The 27614-nt window shown below is 35.8% G+C and overlaps 1 protein-coding gene across 1 annotated transcript in view; it reads right to left on the bottom strand.

Moving 5' to 3' along the window:
* LOC117079070 (CUB and sushi domain-containing protein 3-like) overlaps positions 1-27614 on the bottom strand; it is a 230638-nt gene that overhangs the window by 8568 nt on the left and 194456 nt on the right. The window contains exon 15 of the mRNA XM_033202697.1: positions 19026-19220. Within this exon, the coding sequence (XP_033058588.1) occupies positions 19026-19220 (195 nt within the window). The remainder of the gene's footprint in view (positions 1-19025; positions 19221-27614) is intronic.

Here is a 27614-nt window from a genome sequence, read left to right as displayed (position 1 = left end):
TGTCACAGTCCAGACTCCCATCAATTTCTGCATGTGCTCTTTGACTATCAGCTCCACTCATCACCACAAGTTCATACCACTGGTAGCACTTTTTCTAAAACATAAGTCTTATCATGTTTCTCTTCTCTCTCTTCTTCTCAGGACAGGGTCTGTACATATTAGGTTCTCCATAAATGTCTGTTGGATGATTAAATGAACTATACCTGCAAGACCAGGCTACTATAAAGTAGTGTTCCATAGTCAGCATATAACATAAACATTTCATTTGGTTGAAATTATCCCAGAAAAAATCACTTAAATTTAGTACAGAACCCAGATACACCCTCTTTCAATAAATCCATATAAGCCTTTTTTTTTTTCTTTCTGCGATTGAAATTTTTGCTTGTTCTTTGCTTGATTACTGTGCTTTACATTTGGGGGCAATACTATATGAAAGATATGTATCTTAAACTTTAGAAATGTATCCAATGGTAAGATGTTTATAATACGACTGCTATATGGATTCTGGTTTTTATTGAGGGAATAGCAAACCCAGGTCTAATACCAAACCCATAGTAGCAAATCCATGCTGATATAGTTTGAATGTTGGTGCCCCCCAAATTTCGTATTGAAATGTAACCCCCAATGTTGGAGGTGGGGTCTGATGGGAAGTCTTTGGATCATGGGGACAGATCCCTCATGAATGTCTTGGTCCTGTACTAGCAATAGTGAGTGAGTTCTCCTTAGATCTGGTTGTTTAAAGGTATATGGCACCTCCTCATTCTCTCTCTCACTTCCTATCTTGCCATGTAACATGTCTGCTCCCCCTTTGCCTTCTGCCACGACTGCAAGCTTTCTGAGTCCCTCACCAGAAGCAGATGGTGAAACCACACTGTTTGTACATCCCGAAAATCCAAGAGCCAATTAAATCTCTTTTCTTCATAAATAACCTAGTCTTGAATATTCCTTTGTAGTAATACACACAGACTAACAAATTGAGAGCAAAATTGGACTAGAAAAATTCATATCAAGGTGACATGGTTTGGCTGTGTCCCCACTCAAATCTCATCCTGAATTCCCACATGGTGTAAAAAGAACCTGGTGGGAGGTAACTGAATCATGGGGTCAAGTCTTTCCTGTGCTGTTCTCGTGATAGGGAATAAGTCTCACGAGATCTGATGATTTCAAAAAGAGACATTCCCCTGCACCAGCTCTCTCTCTTTACCTGCAGCCATCCACGTAAAATGTGACTTGTTCCTCCTTACCTTCCACCATGATCATGAGGCCTCCCCAGTCATGTGGAACCGTAAGTCCGATAAACCTCTTTCCTTTGTAAATTGCCCAGTCTTGGGTACGTCTTTATCAGCAGCGTGAAAACAAACTAATACACAAGGAGTGGGGTTCTACTATAAAGATACATGGAAATGTAGAAATGGCTTTAGAAATGGGTAATGGGTAGAGGTTGGAAGAGTTTGGAGACCTCAGAAGATAGAAAGATAAGAAAAAATTTGGAGCTTCTTAGAGACTACTTAAATGGTTGTGACAAAAATGCTGATAGAAATATGGACAGTGAAGTCTAAGTTGATGAGGTCTCAGATGGAAATGAGGAAGTCAGTGGGAATTGGAGCAAAGGTCACCTGTATTATTCTCTAGCAAAGAATTTAGCTGCATTGTGTTCACGTCCTCGTACATGTCTTAGAGATCTATACAAACTTAAAGTTAAGAGTGATATCTTTGGGTATCTGGCAGAAGAAATTTCTAAGCAGCAAACCATTCAACAGGTGGCCTGGCTACTTCTAACAACCTACTGAGAGTGTCAGGAGGCAGCCAAATGCCCAGAAAGACAGGAATGGGTCCGTGGTGAAACCCCACCTTAGAGCAAAATCAGCTTGAAGACTGAAAGACCAGACTGCTGGTCCTGGATGAAACCTGCGACCCAGAGTGAGAACTTCTGTTCCTGTTCACCTGCCCTTTCCTAATTGATTCTTTCTAAATAATGTCTTTTAAATAATTGAATGCTGCCTTTTCCAATAGTACCTACAGCCTGCCCCTCCCCTATTCTGAGGCCATAAAAAGTCCCAGACCCAGCTATGCAAAGAGGAGAGAACTGCCTGACTGTGAGATTGGGGGACCACCTCCTGCACCCCCTCTCCACTGAGTGCTGTTCTGTTGCTGAATAAAATTCGTCTTCACCCTCCTCACCCTTCAACATACAGGATATCCTCCTTCTTGTGTTCAGTACAAGAGCTAGGGAACCACCAACCATGGGTACAAACTATAACAAAGGCAAGCTGGGACACCTCAGCGTGGCCGAGTGAGGCCCAGGTGGGGTGTCGCTGGCCAGAGATTCACGGCTTTCAAAGTGATGGAGAAGAAAACAGCCTACATTACTACAATTAGCTACAGGAGCAAAGAAATGACTTAAAGTTGGATCTTATATTTAGAAGGGAAGTAGAGTGTAAAAGTTGGAAAAATTCACAGCCTAGCCATGTGGCAGGGAAGAAAAAAAGCATTTTCAGGAGCGGGATACAAGCGGGATACAAGCTTGTGGAGCAATCACTTGCTAGGGAAATTAGAATGAGTAAAAGGGAGCCAAGAGCTAATATCCAAGACAACGGGGAAGAGGCTTTGAAGGCATTTCAGAGATCTTTGAGGCAGCCCCTATCATCACAGGCCCAGAGGCTTAGAAAAAAGAATGATTTCCCGTACCAGGTCCATGGCCGTGCTGCCTGCCTTGGGAGGCTGCTCCCTGCATTCCGGCCACTCTGGTTTCAGCCTTGGCTCAAAGGGGTCCAGGTACAGCTCAGGCCACAGCTCTGTAAAGTGCAAGCCATAATCCTTGGCAGTTTTCCCATGGTGTTAGGTCTGCAGATGCTCATAATGCAAGTGTGAAGGATGCTCGTCAACTTCTACCTAGATGTCAGATCATGTATAGAAAATCCTGGGTGCTCAGGCAGAAGTCTGCTATAGGTTTGGAGCCCTACAGAGAAACTCTACTAGTGCAATGCCAAGGGGAAATGTGGGATTGTAGAACCCACACAAAGTCCCCACCAAGGCACTACCTCATGGAGTTGTGGGAAGCAGGCCACCACCCTCCAGACTCTATAATGGCAGAGGCACTAGCAGCTTGCACCTTTGCCTAGAAAAGCTGCAAGCACTCAACTCCAACGTTTGAGAGCAGCCACATGGGTGGCAAACTGCAAAGCCATAGAGGCGGGGCTGCCCAAGGCCTTGGGAGTCCACCCCTCACACAAGAATGTGGGACATGGTGTGAAAGAAGATTATTTTGAAACTTTAAGATGTAGCAATTGCTCTGTTGGGCTTCAGACTTGTGTGGAGACTATTGGCCTTTTCTTTGGGCCAATTTATCACTTTTGGAATGGGAATGTTTACCCAATACCTGCATTACTATTGTATCTTGAGAGTAAATAACTTGTTTTGATTTTATAGGCTCATAGGTGGAAGGGCATGAGTCTCAGATGGAACTTATGACTTTGGACTTCATACTGGAATGATTTAAGACTTTTGAGAACTATTGGCAGGGGATGATTGTATTTTTCAATGTGAGAAGGATATAAGTTATGAGGGGCCAGGGGCAGAATGATAGTGTTTGGATGTTTGTCCACTTCAAATTTCATGTTGGAATGTAATCCTCAATATTGGAGGTGGGGCCAGGTAGGAGGTGTTTGGGTCATGGGGGCAGATCCCTCATGAATGGCTTGGTGCTATCCTTGCGATAGTGAGTAAGCTCTCTCAAGTTATTGCGGTTTAAAAATGTGTGGCACCTTCCCCCTCTCTCTTTTGCTTCCTCTCTTGCCATGTGATGTGTCTAATCCCCCTTCACCTTCCACCGTGATTGGAAGCCTTCTGAGACCCTCACTAGAAGCATGGCAGACCACACTTCCTATAAAGCTTGCAGAACTTGAGCCAATTAAACCTGTTTTCTTCATAAATTACCCAGTATCTGGTACTCCTCTATAGTAATGCAAACAGACGAATACACAGGCTAATATCTTATCAGTCTAAGGAATATGCTCATTTAGTGAGTGAAGTTTTATCCATACAGTGTAATTTCTTATTTTTCTTGTTCTCTATTCTTCTATTTGTTTAATTTAAAAAAACTCTCTTTTGGCTTAATTTGTTTAATTTGATTTGTATGAGTAAAATGTGTTCATGATCCAACTATATTACATATATTCTTGTTATACCCCTGAATTATGTCTGCATTGATACAGTAGATAGATGTGATATTTCTGGAGAAATCAGACTATCACACCACAACCAGGCTTTATCTAATTATCCACGGAAAATACCACTTTGAGCAGGTGTATGTATGTGGGATGAAGGAGCAAGACAAGAAGAAGAAGAAGAAGAAGAAGAAGAAGAAGAAGAAGAAGAAGAAGAAGAAGAGAAGAAGAAGAAGAAGAAGAAGAAGAGGAAGGAGAGGAAGAAGAAAAAGAAGAAGAAGGAGGAGGAGGAGGAGGAGGAGGAGAAACTTATCACTGAGTGAATTAGAAGAAGAAATTTCAAAACACGTATGTGGGAGAAATGCTACTTGAATGTGCAGGTATCTTAGAGACATTATAATACAGGCTATGTAGCCTTAAGCTACTTGCAATTTCATATCTGTCTCTTCACTTGTTTAATGTATAATTTATTATCAAATATACTCTATAATGAAAATTATCATATAATGTATAAATTATTCACAGAAAGCAAGTTAGGTACTTTTAAAAGTGATGACTTCTTGCAGGTCACAAAAGAGCAATATGATATATTAAATCAATAATTTACTAGATGTGGTCTTTCAGTTTGAAAGAACTGCTGTACCTTACAAAACTGCTAGTATATTTCTAGTAAATTATTTATGCATTGATATAGCCTGATTGAATGTCACAAATCATAAATCCTAGTATAGAATATATCTGAAAGCTATATCTCCCATGGAGCATTTTTTAAGAGAAGGCTTTCCTAACCCTTAAGCTCTGTGAGATGAATTTGAATTCAGACAGCTATTAGTACCAGTATTGACTTTAAAATTAAAATACTATTGTTTGTTTCTTCTTTTGTTCAAAAATTTGATCTTAGTGAAAATATCTAACTATCCAGCCATTCCCTTCATGCTTCTTTTTATGTCTCCCCTATAACAATAAGTACTTCATTTTGTTTATCTGCCTTAAATGATAAGCCTTCAATAGTGCTCCATTACATGTGAATTGACTTTGTTTAAATTTCACACTTCTTTTTAATACTAAAAAAAAAAAAAAAAAAAAATACATATCCAGTGTGATAATCAGTGGCTTATAAACCATTTTAATGACTCAATAATTCAACTTAGTAGGATATAAGCTTCTACATCTGTCATCTCACTGATTGCCTGGATTCATTCATTAGATTTTCCTGGCTAGGGAGCCATCACCTTCATCCCTCAGTGCTCTGTGAGCTGTTTTCTACATCAGAGAGTGTGATCTTAGAGAAGGAGTCATTCTATGCCAAAGTCCTATGAATAGCTATATCCTTGAATAGATCTTCCATGTCACCACATACAAATTCTACTACTAGTAACAGTTTTGGAGGGCATAGACAGTTGATGTATGATACTATGTGACTCATTTTGTACCTCAATTTAAAAAACTGAAATATAATTTACATACATAAAATTCACCGTTTTAAAGTGTACAGTTGAATGCTTTTTAGCATATTCACGAGTTTTAAAACTAACACCATTTTCTAATTTTAGAACATTTCCTCCACTCCCAAAATAATTTCAGTACCCATTAGTAGTCACATGCTGTTGTCACTTTCCTCAAGTTCCTGGAAATAGCTAACTTTTGAGGAAACTGTATGGGAAGATAATTTCTTAAAAGATTTGAATTATTGGCACTTTTTGAAACTAAAATACCTTTTTATCACATAGTTGATGTCTTACTGCTTTTTAATGATGAAAACCTTTTACTATTTAAAGAAATTGCTTAAAGCAACTAATAGTTCAAATGACTTTAAAGGGAAAAACACTCTTTAATAATTTGTTAACTTCTACCAAATTGCCTCAAAAATGTTGCTTTCTTGGGAACGTTTTCTCTAATTTCCAGACTTTTTCAGAAGCCTCCATTATATAGCATTTCATCAATTACTTTTAGGACAGTAAATACAGTTTGTAATTTTGTGTTTATTTTGTATGACTATTTGATTAATGCCTATATCTATCTCTAGTCTATAAGATCTATCAGATCAAAGTTTCCATGTCTTCTCTGCATACTATTTGTACCTCTGGAGCCTAGCATAGTTGTTGTTTTTATAATAGGCTTCCAATAAATATATGCTGTATTAGGAAAAATGACAAAATATACATTATTAATATCTTGCTATTGACTAAATACATGGAGTATAAAACTCATAGGCTTAAAAAATCCTTCCATTTAGAATAGCGTGGTAGAACACAATATAAAACAGCACATTGGAATCAGGTTTACGTTTAGGTTGGGCACGGTGGTTCATTCCTGTAATCCTAGCACTGTAGGCAGAATCAGGTGGATCACTTGAGGTCAGGAGCTCGAGACCAGCCTGGCCAACATGGCAAAACTCCATCTCTACTAAAAATAAAAAAAACTTAGTCGGGCATGGGGACAGGTGCCTAGAATCCTAGCTACTCGGGAGGCTGAGGCAGGAGAATCGCTTGAACCCAGGAGGTAGAGGTTGCAGTGAGTCGAGATTGTGCCATTGCACTCCAACCTGGGCAACAGAGTGAGACTCCATCTCGAAAAAGAGAGAGAAAAAAAGAAAGGTTTAGGTTTAAATTCCAGCTTCAGTCTTTACTGACTGAGTAGCCTTAGGACAGAGGGAAATATAAACTTGAAATGGAACAGTAAGTGTCTGTTAGATCTGGAATATAGTGTGGGTTTAGGTAAAATGAATTAAGGAACTGCCCTGATCTATTCCAGAATCTTCTGCTGGCAGTATAATGAGGATTTTATAAGGCCTTAGGAAAATGAACTAACCTCATCAATCTCAGGAGGATACAAAGCTTAGAAGTAATAGCAAGAGAAACTTTCTTAGTGGTTTGCCAAACTACCCCCTTGACAGAGGTAGGAAAACATTTAAGTGATCTTACATTGAGCATTGTCACTCTCTAGAAGAAGCTCATGGCTTTTATTTTCTTCTCTTAATTTTTATCTAAGGATCAAGAGCAGAGTACTCCATCCCAAAGAAGAGGAAGCCATAACGTCAATTCCAGTGTTTCTCAATGATTGAGGTCACTGCCTGGCTGTCGAAGGTCAAGATGGATGTGGTTCTCTATTTTTCTTTAACTCTTTATCTTCTAGAAGCCTGGGGTGAAATAAGACTACTAGTACCATTGGCTCTTATTCCACCTCAGATTTCTAAAAAAGAGAATGTGGCCCATCTTCTTTCCCTTATATTTCAGGAGCTCTTCTCCTTGTTCCAGAAATTTGGATGAAGAAGAAAAATGTATATATTTTCTCTAGACTTAACTGAATTTTTTTTTCTAACTGAATTTCAGCATTCCTCTTAATTACACATGTAGGTAACAAAGCACATGAATAGCAAAAGTTAACTGGGACTTTATCACCAGTAGAAATTATAGATTTTTTATACTGCATTATAATTGTTTCAGATATCTTAAAATGTCATATATGCTCATCACTATTGAAAATTATAGTAGTTATTAGACCTCTCACTAGAAGTTCTAATTTAATGCATTAGATAAGAAGCATATATATCCTCACATAAAAAATGTGTATTTTTAATTTTAGTTTTTATATACTATAATAACTGTCTTTAAATATTATTGATTTCCTCTCTAAGCCTATGTGCTTTATTTTATTTTAAGCACTTAAAAAATTATTCTAATAAGGGGTCCATAAGCTTCATTGGAGTGCACAAAAAGTTTAAAAACCCCGTCCTAATTAGATTACTCCCAAACCACCATTCTTTCTCTTTGTCATGCTCTGTCTATTCTTTTCCTGAAGAGAGATTGTCTCAGAGATGGTTGTTGTGGTCCAACAAAATCTGGAAAATATTAGTTTCATTGAATGATCCTTTTTTTCTTGCTCTTTTGTCTCTTTTCCCAACAGGATAGATCAATTGTTCTCTGAATCAGAAAGGTCTCAAAACTCAGTTTGGAATTTAGCGGGTAATATCCAGTTTTAGGGTTAGCTTAAGCTTAAGACTGTTTGGAACCACAGTCTAAATACAGTTCAGCTTTCCCCACTAACTCTCCTATTTGGTTCAGTCTGACTCACTCAATTTGTGGTTTTGGATTAGGGATCAAATTTCCTGCTGCAGAGAGAGCTCTAACTTGTCTTCTTTTAAGCATACATCTCCCTTTTGCATCTTAGAGTGCATTGTTTGCTGGTTAAAGTGTAAATGTAAAACAATGAAGTTTTCTTTGTATACTAAAGGGGAGGGAAGCAACAAACCTACTCCACTCCTTTTGAATTTCCCTTAGAAAACATAATCAGCATACCTTTTGATTTTCTAGTGCAAGGTCACCAGCCTTCTGACCCTTGAACCTGTAAACACATACTTCTGACAATAACTGAAGGTTCTTACTTGAGGTACACCAGAGACAAGGCACATCAATTGGTCTATCAAGAAGATAAAATAAATTTTAATAACTCTTTTTTTACCTTATTGTATAAATCTGTGTGATTCTGTCTAGTCTTTGTAGTGTCTTTCATAGACCGTCTGCAATGTGCATTGCATTCTAGATGTGCTTATTTAATAATAAAACTAATTTCTTTCTTTTCTAGGTTTTGTGGAACAAACTCTGTTAGTAGGATTTTTAGTTCCCCAACAAAAGTAAAAATTTGACTGTCCTTAAATTTCTTGCGTCATTATTACCTTAATACCATTTGAATATTGCCGTGACTTCTAACAGTTACTGTCATATACTTTATTTTCTTCACTTGTAAGAAGAGAATTACTAAGTTTATTCAACATTCATATATATATACATATATATATGAATGTGTATATATATGAACCATATATACATATGGTTCAGTAAAACTGACAATACTTCAGGAAGGCACATTTGAGGTCTCACCTAAATGTAGACTACATGATAGTGGAGAATGGGGTACATCTTCATACAATGAGAAGCCATATGACTGTCCATCTGGAGATATGGTTTAAATATGAACCCCAAGTCAATAGTAACAATAAAATGCAGATTGAGCATCCCTAATTCAAAACGCAAAATCCAAAATGATCCAAAATCTGAAATTTTTGAGCACTAACATGACATTCAAAGTTCATGTTCAAAGGAAATGCTCATTGGAACATTTTAGATTTGGGATTTTCAGATTAGGGTGCTCAACTGGTAAGTATAAATGCAAATATTCCAATATACAAAACAATGTGAAATTGAAAACACTCTAGTCCAAGCATTGTGGATTAGGCATTCTCAACCTGTATACTCTGAATGATAGGCATTGATTTGCAAATTGCTTCCTAAACTGGCTGCTCCACATAGTATAGAATGAGACCACCACTTCTCCTGCTGTCTTTCCCGGGTTTTCCCCGTCTCCCCTTTTCCCTAGTTTATAAGACAGGAGAAGGGGGAGAAAGCAAAAAGTTGGAAAGAAACAGAAGTAAGATAAATAGCTAGACGACCTTGGCACCACCACCTGGCCCTGGTGGTTAAAATAATAATGATAATATTAACCCCTGACCAAAACTACTAGTGTTATCTGTAAATTCCAGACATTGTATGAGAAAGCACTGTAAAACTTTTTGTTCTGTTAGCTGATGCATGTAGCCCCCCGTCACGTTTTCCACGCTTGCTTGATTTATCATGACCCTTTTACATGGATCCCTTAAAGTTGTAAGCCTTTAAAAAGGCCATGTATTTCTTCTTCAGGGAGCTCGGTTCTTAAGACACGAGTCTGCCGATGCTCCCGGCGGAATTAAAAACCTCTTCCATCTTTAATTCGGTGTCTGAAGAGTTTTGTCTGCAGCTCATCCTGCTACAATAGTATGCCCCAGAATCCACAGCAGGAGGGATTTGTTTATAACAATATTAATGATTCTCTAGACTAGCATCCAGGAGGCAAACTGGAGACAGAGTGTATATAAGAGTGTCAGAAAAATAGCAAGTGCTCAGTAACATTAGCCTCTCTTTTTGTTTCCATTTAAATAATAATTTTCCTCCATCATATGAAAACAAAATACGCTCTGGTTTTATCACAATGCAATGCAAAATACATTAAAATACATCACGCTTCTCTATTGAAAACCTTTCCAACACATAATCTGCGTATTTTATCCATGAACAAAATTCCTGTGTGCTGCTGATGAAAAGCAGGTATTTCATGATACACAGACATGTTTTAATTATACTACCTATTTAAATGATATCAAATGCCAATGGCTCAGTATATTAGATTAGATAATCTCTATATGCATTGATAATGAAATGGTCTCTAGACTTATTTCACACCCCCCAAAAATTTTGTAAACCTTAAGGACATTTGACATAAAAATAACTGAAATAAAAGTGTAGTTATTTATTTCTGAATTATATATACCCAAACAATATGATTTCACTAAATGTAAGGCATATGAGGTTACCAATTAGAGATGACTTTAAAGTTGGAAAGCTGTAATTATAAAATTGATTTCTTATTTTTTGGTTTGTTTGTTTCAAAGCTTTCTCTTTATTTAACAGGGTAAGAGGGCTCTTCCTTTAAAAACTTTTATCACTCCACATATACTTGGAAGTTGAACAGAGAATGGTGCCAGACCACTGGATGTCTAATCTTAACATATTTGCATTTAGGCACTTTTGACTGAACTTAGAGGTCATCAGTGATTGAGTTACTTAAATATATATATATATATGTGTGTGTGTGTGTATGTGTGTATATATGTATATGTGTATATATGTGTGTGTGTGTGTGCGTATATATATATATATATATTTTTTTTTGGCAGAATCCAGATCTTATATCAGCATAAGTGAAACAAAGGTATTGAAAAAAACAGAGCAAGCCGGGCGCGGTGGCTCACGCCTGTAATCCCAGCACTTTGGGAGGCCGAGGAGGGTGGATCACAAGGTCAGGAGATCGAGACCACGGTGAAACCCCGTCTTTACTAAAAATACAAAAAATTAGCCCGGCGCGGTGGCGGGGCCCTGTAGTCCCAGCTACTAGGGAGGCTGAGGCAGGAGAATGGCGTGAACCCAGGAGGCGGAGCTTGCAGTGAGCCGAGATCACGCCACTGCACTCCAGCCTGGTGGACAGAGCAAGACTCCGTCTCAAAAAAAAAAAAAAAAAAAAGAAAAAAAAGAAAAAAACAGAGCTGGCACTGGCTAAGTATATCTATATAGGCCTTTGTATACCGTTCAGAGTTATATTTCAGATGAAATACAAAAATGCACTTAAGATGAAAAATTTTATCAGGTTTTTTTTTATTTGTTTGTTTGATTTTTTTGTAGGAATTTACAATCTCTTAATTCTCATACTTAGCCTGGAGGAAGATTTCAATCTCACCACTTATTCTTAGTGTCATACATCATTTGTAAAACACTAAACCACTTAAAATATTCCAGGCACTCTTTGGTTCTGGAGATATAAAAAGGCCAATACAAAGTTCTTTGCAGAATTAACCAGCCTACCTATAGGGCAGTGATTAAGATCATGGCTTCATAAGAAGACTGCTAAGCATGTGTGACTTTGAACGAGTGGCTGAATCTCTCTCTGTGTCTTGGTTTCCTCATCTGTAAAATGAGAATATGAACAGTCTCTACTTCATGGCATTATGGTGAAATACAAAATTATATGTAATATTATTATTATCAGCTTGATACAGGTAAGCTGTCATCTGTCAACAATCCTCCTCCCTATGCTCTTGTTCTACTGAATTGCTTGAAATTCCACCAGCATTTCCTATTTGCTCTTCGCTTCTACATGTTTACATACACTGAACCCGAGTTGTGAAACACATAATCTCTTTATGTCCTGTGGCTCACCTAGTTTCTTATTATTTATACTTTTAAAATTCAGTTTATGTATCACTTTCATAAGGAAGCTTCCCTGAGCTCTCTTCATAACAAGATCAGATATATCTCCATGCTGTGCTCACAGTACTGTTTTTATTTCTAGCAATGGACTTTACCTGTCTGTATCTCATCAGATTATAAACTCTCTAAGGGCAAGGACCATGTTGAATTCATGTTGTTAACCCCAATTTTTAATGCAGGACCAAGCATAATGGTACTTTTAATACCTGACTAACAGGAATGAACAAATGATCTTTTCTTTGGAATAATTGGTGAGCTAGTAGTTCATTAACAGTCCACATATGTTTATTCTTAGGGTCATATATTATAACTGCCTATTAATTGGATGCTCACTGTATGTTGTAACAGTGGAAAAGATTAAGAATATTTCATTCGTACTGTGGTCAGTACTCTCTAGTTTAATGATTTGCCTTTCAAGCTACGAGGTCCTGAAAGTACTTTGGGCTTTACATACATCAAATAAATCCTTATTCAGGATACAGAGTTGCAATTTTAGAATAGATATTGATTCTGTCCTGGGAGCTCTGAGGAGCAGAGGGGTGGTAAATAGGAATTTTCTTCTAGTAAGAAGACAACAGATTAGATGCCTGAAGAAAACGAGACAGCTAGCCAGCCAGAGAGCTGGGGTAAAAGTAATACAAGCCGAAAGAACAGCATATGCAAAAGATGTGGGGCAGAAGTCTGATCAGTGCTTTGAAAGAAATATCAAGGAGCCTAGTATCACTCAAAGAGTGTAGCAGAGGGAGGAAACAATAAAGAGGTCAGGGTGTATATGAGAAGATGAAGTAGAACTTTGGATTATAAGATCTTTGACATTTATTCTGATTTGGGAAGCCATTGGTGGATTTTGAGTAAATATGATATAATCTGAACTATGCTCAAAAGATGACTGTATTGTTGTTTGGAAGATACTATATGGAGAACAAAGGAAGGAGAAAAACTAGTTAGGAGAGAGGAAAAGAGGTAAGAGATGGCAGATGCTCTGGATAAGGGTAGAGCTGTGCCATTAGATAAAATAAGTCAAGGCAACATGATTAGGTAAGATAAATCAAGCAATGAATATTAAAGGAAAATCTGGAATCTGTCACTGTTTTTGTTTTATTACCTTTACCTAATATTGAGTGAGATTATGGATAAGAATGACATATGACTTCTACTTTAATTCAGTATGTCTGTATATAACTAAATTACTACAGAGTTTTAAAAGATCCTTTTTAAAGTACGAAAAATAAAAAGGGAAGAAATTATTTTCTAAACACATTATTTTTTTAAATCATGAAAGGAATTGTAGGTACAGATATGCTGTTCTACTATCATTTAATATATATGACAATATCATGAGATAAACTGCAGAGTTTCTCATCACTGAGCAGGACTTACCACAGGATGCAATCATTTTGGATCTACTTCTGACAAATATAATCTCCCAGTGTCCACCTTAAGCTCTTAAAAACATTTTCTTCTGATTTAAAATGTGCACTTAATCCTAAATCATGATAAAATTATATCTTCTAAAATAGACAAACTTTATAAATTAATATGGTTTAGTTTGAGTTTGCAGATATTTAACAAGAGCCTGTTTATATAAATTAAGGTGTTACATGCTAAATGGGATATATAGCCTATGACTGCATGGAGCTTATGTTCTTCTAGGGTCAGACTAAGCCAACATTATAAGTAAAAACAAAATACAGTTGTGTTCTAAGAGTCTGCAGAATATGATCATGTTGGTATTTGCTTCTACACTAAAAAAATAAATAAATAAATAAACAAAGAAAGAGCTTTCCTTATTTTCACTCCTAGGAATCACAGTTAACTTCCTATTTATGCACTCAAAAGCAATGCCTACCAGTCAGTCACAATTTTATCAGAGATTTTAGTCAGGATACCTACTATGGGATGGCACCTAGGCTGAAAAGCGGCAAAGTGCCAGTCACCTAATTCTCAAACATTGATAAAATTAGGAATAGAGGCATACACATATTAATGTATAGCAAAAGTAATCACTAGAGTAACCCCAAATAATATAACTCTGAACTACTGAAGAGAGGGACTGTGTATGTTACATCATCTTTTGTATCAGGGAATCATGAGGTATTATCTACAGCTGGTAAATAAAGAAACAGATCTTTCTATGTTATATGGAGTTATGGGAGGGACCATCAGAGCAATTAGAAACAGAAATTAGAACCTTCAGCTTCTGACCAGTAGGAGGATAGAGAGGGATAAGGCAGATGATCATTGCTTTAAATATAAGCTACTTCTTATTATTTTCTTAGTTATCACAGGCATATCTCAGATAAAAATACAAAATTTATCTTAAAACATAAAAAATAATTTTTTTTATGAACAATGAACCCTCTGGATTATTATACATACTTTAAATACTAAATTTGACTTTTAAGTATTAACTTGGGCCAGTTGTGGTGACTCATGACTGTAACCTCGGCATTGTGGGAGGCCAAGGTGGGAGGATCACTTGAGGCCAGTAGTTCAAGACCAGCCTGGGCAACATAGTTAGACACTGTCTCTGCAAAAAAATAAAAATAAAAAATTAGCTGGGTATGGTGGCACATGCCTGTAGTCCCAGCTACTTGAGAAGTTGAGGTGGGAGAACTGCCTGAACTTGGGAAGTACAGGCTTTAGTGAGCCATGATTGTACCACTGCACTCCAGCATGGGTGACAGAGTGAGACCCTGTCTGAAAAAAAAAAAAAAAGTATTACGTTGTTACATCTGAAAGTCAGCCAGTGCTGTGTGTAAGTGCTGAGGAAAAATAATTAGATATGTGTGACATTGATTAGGAAACTAAAATGTATCAAATGCTCCTCACTGTGTGACAGTGACAGCCACAGACCAATGTTTAAAATAAGTTATTTAATATGATTTTCTCAACAACCTTGCAAATTACACAATATCTTATGATTAGATATACTAAATAAATAAATTGAAAAGTAACACAGAAACCGAGACATTAAAAAGAAAAATCATTGTTTAGTAATAAATATATCTAGTTCTAAAACAGAATTTTTTTCCCCAGCTATACTAGAAATTATTGGTTGCAATCATAAACTTTAAATCTTAAACTTTTTTTCCAATAGCTTAAAGAATTCACTGGATAAATTTTATTTGATTTCTGTAACATCATGTCCATTTTGATTAAAAGTCTAGTGATACTTAATTGATGGTAAAAATTATCTCTTAGGGAAATTTTTAAATACTCAACATCTGTTCAATTTTCAGGAGTGAATGAATGTGTATATTCACATCATAACATAGATAAATTAATTTTAATTAATATTAAAAAGACAGAAGTATATTAGCTAACCAACACATAACACCCAATGCAAGATGTGATGCATGTTTATCAGCACTTTGCTTCTCTTGGAACACTGCGTTGAAAATCACAACTTCCATATATTTATATTCCAACTTTTGTCAGAAACTTTACTAGATTCTCTGTGTGTGTTGTGTTTACCAATTGAATCTTCATAATAACCTATTGAATTAATAACTATTAATCTAATTTTAGAGATTAAAAAGTCAAGACTGAGCTTGCCTTAGGTCACAGGTGTCAGAAGACATCTATTTGAATCCAGGTCTGCTGTACGCTCTAAATTGTCTGTAGATATGAACTATTCAACCAACATTAAGTATGCTTAATTGGGCCATAATTGATCCTATAAAATGTTTTTGGCTCAAAAGGATTTAAAAAAATATATTATGGCATATGGCACATTTCATGCTGAAACTGACATTTCTATGACCTATTGGAAAGGAATATGATTATATTAGGTGGGCATATTCTTAGTGAATGTATGCTATACTCTAGTGTTCCTGACTTTTTCACCTGTCATTGAAAGCCATCTACTTAATCATTTATCCCTGTGATTAACATCTATATTATTAATCTATAGTTTTTTGTGTCCTTTGATATTTCTGCATCAGGACTTTTAGTTATTTTGAATCTGGCTCCCAGAAATTTTTTAGAAATTTTCCGTAGTTTCCAAACAGTCATTGACAGTAAAATTTGAAAAGTTCTTTTCTACGTTTAGTATGTTTTTTTCTAGCTAAATTAGATTTTTTTAATTCTAAATTACATAATACTAATTTCCACGGTTCTACATTCTAATATGATACAACAACCCAACCCTTTCTCTTAAATTTCCTTTAAACTTCCATGCCATCAATCACTTTTTCTCTCTTTGGAACAACTAATTCCAAAGCAGTTATTTCTCTATTTATTCCTTTTATCTTCTGATAGATGAACCATAAATTCAAGTCAAAAATTAACCAGCTGTTCTGGTAATGATGGACCAATCAGAAGATGTCTACCATTTCTTTGTTTCTTATAACAATATTTTGAAGTAAAAAATGTTAATTATCCCTATTTCATAGATGAGACAAAATAAACCCAGAGAGGGGTAAGTCAGAAATTATGCACATGTAATTCTTATAAGTGAATACATTCTTCAACTAGGAAAAATTACCATGTATATTAGATATAAAAAATTGTTGTTTATTTTCACTGAAATTAATAGTAAGAAATGCAATTTATATCATAGTCCAATTCAAACAAACACTTGAATGCACGCAGGTATATATATACACAGATGTATATTTATTGTATTTTATTTATTTCTTTATATATAACAGGGAAATTTTCCAAAAGTAATATGTACTCTCGGCCGGGTGCAGTGGCTCACTTCTGTAATCCCAGCACTTTGAGAGGTTGAGGTGGACTGATTTCTTAAGGCCAGGAGTTTGAGACCAGCATGAGCAACATGACAAAAAACCATCTCTACTAAAAATACAAAAATTATCTGGGTGTGGTGGTGCACACCTGTAATTCCAGCCATTAGAGAATCTGAGGCAGGAGAATTACTTGAACACAGGAGTGTTCCCACTCCAGCCTGGGCAGCAGAGCCAGACTCCATCTCAAAAACAAACAGACAAAGATACTCTCTCTATGTTCCTTAAAGTATACTTTTTTCTGGGACTGTAAACTAGTTCAACCATTGTGGAAGACAGTGTGGAGATTCCTCAAGGATCTAGAATGAGAAGTACCATTTGACCCAGCCATCCCATTACTGGGTATATACCCAAAGGATTATAAATCATGCTGCTATAAAGATACATGCACATGTATGTTTATTGCGGCACTATTCACAATAGCAAAGACTTGGAACCAACCCAAATGTCCATCAATGACAGACTGGATTAAGAAAATGTGGCACATATACACCATGGAATACTATGCAGCCATAAAAAAGGATGAGTTCATGTCCTTTGTAGGCACATGGATGCAGCTGGAAACCATCATTCTGAGCAAACTATCGCAAGAACAGAAAACCAAACACTGCATGTTCTCACTCATAGGTGGGAAATGAACAATGAGATCACGTGGACACAGGAAGGGGAACATCACACGCTGGGGCCTGTTGTGGGGTAGGGGGAGGGGGGAGGGATAACTTTAGGAGATATACCTAATGTAAATGATGAGTTAATGGGTGCAGCACACCAACATGGCGCATCTATACATATGTAACAAAACTGCACGTTGTGCACATGTACCCTAGAACATAAAGTATAACAAAAAATTATACTTTTTTCTATTATTTTTATTAACTTTTAATTTAATTTTATTCGATTCACTTATATGTTTATTTTAGGCTAGTCACAACTCAATGAATTGATTTTATGATTCACTGTTGGTGACCCATAGTTTGGGAAATCTGTCCTAGATGATATCATTTCTGTGTTACTTTTCATACAATGCATTAGAATCATTTAATGGACTACGGAGTCTCTAGCAACCCTAAGCAGTGATATCACTGTTTCTCTGTTTTTCCTTTCTCACTGTATCTCCATTCTTATATAGAGTTATATACAAGCATATGATTTTTAAATATGCAGTATTCTATCTCCTTCTAGGCAACCTAATTTCTAGAAGAATACACATTCTTCCTTATCCTTATTATAGACAAAGATTTATCAACAGCTTTTAATAATATTTAAATTATTAAATTTATCTACTTGGGTTGAAATGTCAGTTTTAGTGTGTTTGTTCCTCATGTAATCAGCCAATGTTTTCTGAGCACCTAACATTTTCAGGTACAAATCCTGAGGGCACAAAAATTAGCATAACAGGCCATAACCCAGTTCTCAGAAGGTTTGTCTATTATTATACGAATATTACTTTAGAGACACCTGGGAATATAGGCAGTTTTCCAAAATCAGTTCTTTATTGAATTCAACTTAAAAATAAATTGATAGGCTGGGCGCGGTGGCTCAAGCCTGTAATTCCAGCACTTTGGGAGGCCGAGACGGGCGGATCACGAGGTCAGGAAATCGAGACCATCCTGGCTAACACAGTGAAACACCGTCTCTACTAAAGAAATACAAAAAAACTAGCTGGGCGAGGTGGCGGGCGCCTGTGGTCCCAGCTACTTGGGAGGCTGAGGCAGGAGAATGGCGTAAACCCGGGAGGTGGAGCTTGCAGTGAGCTGAGATCCGGCCACTGCACTCCAGCCTGGGCCACAGAGCAAGACTCCGTCTCAACAATAATAATAATAATAATAGATAAAATCTGTGCATTGCCAATACCACACTTGTAGATTGTATGTTGAATAGCTGCTGTTTTGAAACACAGAAATGACTTTTTTTTTTTTTTTTTTGAGACAGAGTCTCGCACTGTCGCCCAGGCTGGAGTGCAGTGGCATGATCTAGGCTCACTGCAACCTCTGCCTCCCGGGTTCAAGTGATTCTCCTGCCTCAGCCTCCCGAGTAGCTGGGAGTATAGGTGCGTGCCACCACGGCCTGCTAATTTTTGTATTTTTGGTAGAGAGGGGTTTCACAATGTTGACCAGGATGGTCTCGATCTCTTGACCTCGTGATCCACCCGCCTTGGCCTCCCAAAGTGCTGGGATTACAGGCATGAGCCACCAGCACCCAGCCCATTTTTCCTAATAATGAAAATTCATCCATAAAAATATGTTTCTTACCATGACAACTTGGCAAGACTCTATTCCATCCAGGTCTTCCATCATCTCCCATGATACAGGTGAGTGTTGAATAACCTTGAAGAACATAACCAGCATCACAGTAATAGGTGACTGTTGACCCTAATTTATAATCCATTCCAAGTCTGGTGCCATTCATTATATTGCCTGGATCAAAGCAGGACTCTCGGAGTTTTGCTGTAAAACAGTGTTAATATAACATTAATTGCTTTAAAATACAGTTGGCACTCTGTAATACATGGGTTCTGCATCTGTGAATTCAGCTAACTGCAGACTGAAAATATTTGGAAAAAACTGTACTGCACTGAATATATACAGACATTTTTTGTCATTACTCCCTAAATAACATAGTATAACAACTGTTTACCTAGTATTTACATCATATCCTGTATTATTAGTAATCTAGAGATGATTTAATGCATATGGGAGGATGTATATAAGTTATATGTTAACATCTGTGAATGTTAGTATCTGAGAAGTTCTGGTACCAGTTACCCAGGGATACCAAGGGACAACTGACTGTTTTGTATGGACCTTTAAGACATATTCACTTCTTTTTCTAACCAAGAAGGAAAAAGCAGCAACACCATTTCTGTCTTTGTTTGGGGGCTCAAAGTACAAAGGAGCCCTTATCCATATCTGACAAATTGCTAATGCATATTTATTAGTAAGATAATAATAAATTATAAAGATCGTCATAGATCTTCCCATTAAACTTAGTATCTAAAGTATATAGTCAAACATAGGGTTTCAGAATTTATTATAAACATTATGTGTATTATAATCCATGTGTAGGTACTATAAATGAATTACTCTGGGGAAAAAGCAGGACTCCTTACAAAACGTCTTTATTTAAAAGATCTCCCCACAAGTAATGCCCATCCCATGTTACTGAATCTAGAAGTGGTTTTTCTGCCTATGTGGAGCTCAGTTCATTTCACTACCCACCGCAAAATAAAAGGCCCTATTTCTCTGCCCTGCAACAATTTTTCTTACCCTGTTTTCTCCAGTCATTCTCCACATTTTTATCAGAGGTCTCCCATTATAAAATAGCAAAACCCAAACCACAATATTTTTGGACAGCTTATCTATCCCTATGCAAAACGCTTTCAAAGCTAGAAGTAACAGACAGATTGAAAAATAAAATCCTTTCACAACAGAGGAATTGTTTTCATTGTATCCAGATAGTGAACAAAGAGACTGACAGAATATTTTGAAAATATGTAGAGAAATAGAATTAGTTCATTCATTTTATGGCAAAAGTACTATTACACTTTGTTGTTAACAGATCTGGATGAGGCCTTGAGATTATTTCCATTTTGTAATTATTGATTACTTAAAAAATAATAAAGAAATGTACAATGTAAAGGCCATCACAATAAATCAGGATAACAAATGTAGTGATTTTCTACATTAGAATTTTTTTTGCATTAATAAGAAATCAGAAAGTGGGTATATCTCTGAATATGAGTCATGGAATCTTTGGAATTTAAGTCAATGATATCTTGGGGTTTGGCTACTACAAACATATTTTTATATCAAAATATAATTAATTACACCACTAAGAATATGTTTCTTTCATTCATAAAAGTTTGCAAAGAGTTTATTGTACTTTAACATATATAAGAAATAATGAGAAATCTGTGCTTTAAGAAGAACACTATATATAATTTCTCCCAAAGCAACTAAAGAGGAAATGGTGGAACCAAACATTTAAATAATTTTAATAGAATATCAGAGAAATGAAAAAAGTTCTTTCCCTTTCTTTTCTTTTCTTTTCTTTTCTTTCTTTCTTTCTTTCTTTTCTTTTCTTTTCTTTCCTTTTCTTTTCTTTTCTTTCTTTTCTTTTCTTTCTTTCTTTCTTTCTCTCTCTCTCTCTCTCCTCCCTCCCTCCCTCCCTTCCTTCCTTCCTTCCTTCCTTCCTTTCTTTCTCTCTCTTTCTCTTTTCTTTTCTTTTCTTTTCTTTCTTTCACTACTTAAGGGCTCACTACCCTACTAACTCTGGAAATGTAGCAGTGGACAATCAGAAAATGTTCTGGCACTCTGGAAATTACAGTCTGTTAAAGAAAGGAATTATATTAAATAAAGACTTGCAATTCTGGAATGCCGTGTAAAGGGAAGCATTCAGGAACCTCACTGAAAAAGTGGTATCTAAAGTGAGCATTGAGAGAATAAAGAACAGATTAGGTGAAAAGGAGATGGGAAGTTTGTAGGGGAGGAGGTGTGCTGATATATGCAAGCAGATAAATGTGATTCCTGAGTTTCAAACCAGAGCTAAATGACTTGATGTTCTCCCAAACACACATACACATACACACACTGATACATATACACAAAATTTGCACTCCATACATTATACTCAGCTGCTCTATAAAAATTTTGTCCCAAACCATGGAATATATTTCTTTTCATATAAAATACTCACACAACTCTTTTTATGAAAGAACCAGCAGGGTGACTACTTAATTTGGTCACTAAGAATGGGGCTTTAGTGATGTAGGGATTGATTTGTTTATTTATAAATTTATAAAAATAAACCTTACATTGTACCTTCCCTTAAACAAGCAGGAAAACACAATGTAATTTTTAGACAGAACAGAAACCTGTCATGTACAGCTGGACTTCGTGAAATTGAACTAAGTCCCTGGAGGGTAAATGAAGGATTTAAATTTCTGTTTAAAAGAATTACTCTCTTTGACAAGTCTATTCTCCTAATATTCATCTTTTGAAAAGTTTGCTTTCTCCTTCCTTGAAGTTTTCCCCAATGTTTCAATAACTGTCAGTGAAACTGTAATGCAAGCATCCTGTTTTTTGAGGAAAGGGAAACATGTTTGACAAATTTAAAAATATTGACTCTGCAACAATTTTACACTGCTAGCCTCAATTTGAGAGAATGCACTCATCTCGTTATAATGTTTATATACTGTTTTAAATCCTTGGTGACTAGCTTTCTATGAATAATACTGCCTTTGTTTATATCCATGTGTGTCATAGCAATTACACCTGGAAATTTCGAAAACACCTGGAGAATACTTATATAAATGTCTAGGCAGTAGCTGGAAAGCTGATTTTAGTTTCCGAATAATATGAGGCAGACAAGTTATTAGCATTATTTTTATGCATAATTAATTTTATCTGCTTAATAGTGATTTGCCTACTGAACAGATACTAGGTAAAAGAGTATTTTGCCTCCTTACAGTCTCCAAATAAAATATGTCAGAAGATATATTTTAGATCTGCTGCATCTAAAATATTTTAGTTTTATTTTAAAATTATTTCTGCTGAATATAAATAGATGTATGTATGTATGTATGTGTGTGTATATATATATGTTTTATTAGAACTAGAAGTGAACATATACAATAAAGTATACATCTTAATTTTTAATTAAAGACAATAACAAATGCTGGTGAGAATGGGGAGAAAAGGCAAACCTTGTACACTGTTGAGGGGGATGTAAATTAGCACAGTCACTATGGCGAACAGTAGCAACAGTATAGAGGTTCCTCAGAAAACTAAAAATAGAACTACCCTATGATCCAGCAATCCCACTGCTAGTATATATCCTAAAGACAGAAATCAGTATATCAAAGAGATATCTGCACTCTCAGGTTTATTGTAGTACTGCTCAGAATAGTCAAGATTTGGAAGCAACCTAAAGTGTCCGTCAACAGACAAATATATATAAAATAAGTGGCATATATATATACAATGAAGTAGTATTCCACCATAAAAAAGAATGAAATATTTGCAACAACATGGATGGAACTGGAGGATGTAAGTAAAATAAGTCAGGCACAGAAAGACAAATTTTGCATTGTCTTACTTATTTGTGGGACCTAAAAATTAAAAACAATTGAACTCATGGAGTTAGAGAGTAGAAGGGTAGTTACCAGAGGCTAGGAAGGGTAGTGGAGGTGTTGGAGGAAAATTGGGGATAGTTAATGGGTACAAAAAATAATTAAAAAGAATGAATAAGATCTAGTATTTGATAGCACAACAGGGTGACTATAGTCAATAATAATTTAATTGTACATTTAAAAATAACTAAAATAGTATAGTTTGTTTGTAATACAAAGGATAAATGCTTGAGATTATGAATACCTCATTTACCCTGATGTTGGTCATTACACGTTGCATACCTGTATAAAAATATCTCATATACTCCCTAAATGTATATACCTACTGTATACCCACAAAAATTAAAAATAAAAAAGAAAAACTTTTCATGTTTTTACTCATTTGTGGTAGACAAAAAATTGAAACAATTGAACTTGTAGAGACAGAGAGTAGAGTGACGGTTACCAGAGGCTGGGAAGGGTAAGGGGTGGGAAGTGGGGATACTTAATGGTATGAAAACAAAGTTAGATAGAATGAACAAGGATCTAGTCTTTGATAGCACAACAGGGTGACTATAGTCAACAATCATTTATTGTATATTTAAAAATAACTAAAAGAATATAATTGGAATGTTTGTAACATAAATAAATGATAAATGCTTTAGGTGATGGAAACCTCATTTACCCTGATAATGATTATGACACATTGTGCACCTGTATCAAAATATCTCGTGTACTCCATAAATATATACATACCTACTATGAACCTGTAAAAATTAAAAATTTTTAAAAGGAAAAAGATCACTAATTACTTTTTAAGTGCTATAGAAACCAACATGCTTAAGTCAAGGTATGTGATATATGTTACAAAAGATAAAGAAAAATATTTTTACTATCTGGGGCCTCAATGTATGTGTCCATTTATTTGGGTGTGCATATTTTTATGTTGAAAATAATGAGATGTTCATTTTTCAATGATCGTTATAAACATCAGCACCACTTTGTTAGCCTTAAGAAACTGGACAATTAGACAGGAAACATTTATTAAAATATGAATAGGAAATAAGGAAGCTGATAAGACAGACTTTGGAGACCCTGAAGTGGGCAATGAGATTTTCCCATAAACAGGGCGGGGGGTTTGGGTTTCAGGACCAGGTTAGAGAATTAATGAGATTGGATCTTGGGAACATTATTATAAGGAAATATTATGTGGTGTATACAAATAAGACTTGGTGGAATTGTGTCTAAATAGGTACTGGTATAGTAGGTGAAGACAGTGGGTGGGGAAGAAGGATGTAGTTAATGGGATAATTATGTATTTCTCTCTACCTATGCTTATATTTTTCTTTGCCTTTATTCTTAATGGTAACAATAATTTATGTAGTCTTGTGCAAATCATTTTAACAATTAGATTTTCAATTGTATCCTTTGTAAAATGGGGATAACAATACTTACAAGATTGTTCTGTAATGTTTTTATTGCATTTATACATGCATTATCTATATCCTTCGCATGCCTACTAATGAGGTCTAATCATTGAACCTACAGTAGAGTAAGTGCATAGTAAATAATATCTTTTTTTAAAAAAATTATATTTGTAGTTCTTTATCTATGACAGTATAAATCTTAAGTTTTTGGAAGTGATGCAAACATTGAAATGATCAAGCTGGGGAAATAGGGAAGGATGTACATTTAGCTGAGATAATAGCAAATAGGTTTTTATCTCAATTGCTTAACTACTTGGCTTTAGTAAGGGCTACATGGAGTGTTACCTAGAAAAAGCATTATAAGATCATGACCAGTTTCCATGAGAAAGAAAGTCGTAATCAGGACCATCTTCCACTGGATTTCTAGTGAGATACTCTTGCTGCAACTTTTATCATAGTGATATTTGGAAATGTTTTACTAAATATTAATTTACAGTAGAACCTCACTTTATCTCTACAGATTTCCTAAAAGGTTTCTTTCTTTCTTTTTTAAGCAGCTCACATGTATAAGCCTTTCAGCTTGCAGGTAGCTATTTCTAAGCTAAGTTCTCATGTATAAAATTTAGAACAGGAATACAATTCTAAGGGTTCTTACATTTAAAGAATGTTATTCTTCTAATATTCGAATTCTGACTTGATTTTAAAACAGAAAACACTTCTTTGCAATGCTCAAAACCAATCGAGTAACAAATTGAATAACTACTGTGTGTAGGCACTATTCTTGGCACTTAGTGTATAGTGATGAATGAACAGACAAGGGCTTTCCTCTTAAGAAATTGTATTTTAGAATATGTGTAGGGGGTTACTGGAGTGAGGGGGATGCACATAGTAAGTAAACTTAAAAATAAATAAGTGAATAAATAAGGAAGAAAGTATCAAATATTGACATTATTTGGTAGCAAGTGGAAGATTTTGAAATTAGGAATACAGAAAAAGCAAAAGAAATATAAAGCAAAAAATAAAAGAAAAAGGCTAGTAAGTGTAAATATACTAAATCCAAGGTATCAAAAAAACCGAAAAAATTCAATTTATATGCACCTGAAAACAGGCTTTCATAATATATAAACAAAAGTGGTAAAAATTTTAAGAAAAATGGCAAGTTAAGAATAGTAGATTTTACCCGACTATTTCAATAATTGCTAGACCAAACAGGTTAAAAAACGGTGAGAAGATGAATATTTAACAATATAACTAGGGAATTTATTGGATGTATACAAAAAACTTGCACTCATTAGATGATACAAATTTCTCTCCTAGTACACAAGGAACATAAACATTGACAATGCAACGGACCACAAAACAAATCCTATGACAAGCCAACGAATCAGAATCATACATCTCTGATCATGCAAGTAAATTAGAAATTTATAATATAATAAGTTATAGATTAAAATTTTGTTTTGATAGTTTGAAATACTTTTAAGTAGCACTTCAGCAAAGAAAAATCATAATGCTATACTTAGAACCAATTTAGAATAAAATTATGATAAATCTCTACATATCAAAACTTTTGCATAGCAGCTTAAGAGGTTCTTAAAGAAAATGTGTAGATCCAAAAGCTCATCATCAGAAGAGAAAAATGCAAATTAACAAGCAGTATTGGCTGGGTGTGGTGGCTTACGCCTGTAAACCCTGCTGTTTGGGTGGCTGAGGAGTGCAGATCACAAGGTCAGGAGTTTGAGACCAGCCTGGTCAACATGGTGAAACCCCATCTCTACTAAAGATACAAAAATTTAGCCAGGCGTGGTGGGGCATGCCCATAATCCCAGCTACTCAGGAGGCTGGGGAGGAAAATTGCTTGAATCAGGGATGCTGCGGTAAGCTGGGATCGCACCACTGCGCTCCAGCCTGGGTGACAGAGCGATACTCCGTCTCAAAAAAAAAAAAAAGTAGTATTTATCTCAAGAAATGAGGAAAAGGATTAGCAAATCTACAGAAAATAAAAGGGAGGAAATAACATAGATAAAAGCAATATTAATAAAAATATTAAACAGTGTTAACAAAAACATGCAGCAGCAAATAAAGATAAATAGTGTGAATATTTTAATGTCAATAAATGTGAAATCATGGGTAAAAGGAACTAGTTTTTAGAAAAATATTTTTTAAAATCTAAGGTAAAAAAGCAAATCTAAATATATTTACAACCATTAAAATTTCACCACCTTAAATCACTGGGTCCGTAGTTTTAGTTATAGAAAACGTTCAAGAAACAGATAATCCTATCTTATACAAACTATTCTCAAGACTAGAAAATTGAGAATGCTCCCAAATTTAGTCAGGTAGTGTAATCTTGGTATCAAAATCAGACAAGGAGAGTATAAGGAAGAAAAATTACAGCTCAATCAGACGGCACTAAATCAATTGGATAATGATACAGGAGTTAAAAAGAAATTACTTAGGCAGATAGTAAGGTTTTCCTTTTAATGAAAAGCAGCCCTCAAATCACTTTCTTTTCTAACACAGAGCCACCTGTAAAATGGAGCTGCAGACATAGACAGGCAAACCAGAAACTTGCACAGGTGAAGGCCCACAGTTGTGTCCACAGGAAAGGCTACCTGGGACTAGGCATGTCCAAAATGCGGGCTCCATCTGCCCTTGCCAAACCTCGAGTACAGTAAGAAAAAGACAGTATAGCCCCTGCCAGACAAAGGCTCCTTTTGTGTAAGAAGATTAGGGTGGGGTGGCCTGCCTTCCCCGCACACTAGGTAAATGTCATACCTGGTCAAACCAGTCTATGGGTCCTATGTAACTCAGACAGCGCCACCTCAAGCCTGCCTATAAAATCTGACACAGTTAACAGCAGGGCCGATTTTCCCCTTTCGGATGCCCCTCTCTTACGAAAAAGAGAGAGTTGTCCTCTTTGTCTTTTTATTTTTATTTTTTTGCCTATTAAACCTTCGCCCCTAAACTCATTCCTCATGTTTGTCCCTGTCCTTAATCTTCTTTGTGCCAAATGGCAAATCCTGGGTATTTACCTCAGACAACAACACCACTTCAATAATATATTTTTGTAATAGAGAGTAATAATTCAGAGGCAATATACATCATAGTTAAAACTTGGGACTATAGTTAAAACAATTAATAATAATTGAATGAACTCAGGAGGTGGAGGTTGCAGTGAGCTGAGATCGCCACTGAACTCCAGCCTGGGTGACAGAGCAAGATTCCATCTCAAGAAAAAAGAGAAAGAAAGAAAGAAAGAAAGACAGAGAGAGAGAGAGAGAGAGAGAGAGAGAGAAAGAGAG

The sequence above is a fragment of the Trachypithecus francoisi genome, unplaced genomic scaffold (assembly GCF_009764315.1).
Source record: "Trachypithecus francoisi isolate TF-2019V2 unplaced genomic scaffold, Tfra_2.0 Lachesis_group7, whole genome shotgun sequence".
NCBI lineage: Eukaryota > Metazoa > Chordata > Mammalia > Primates > Cercopithecidae > Trachypithecus > Trachypithecus francoisi.
Note: the sequence above shows the minus strand (reverse complement) of the source record. Positions and strands in the feature narration are given on the sequence as shown.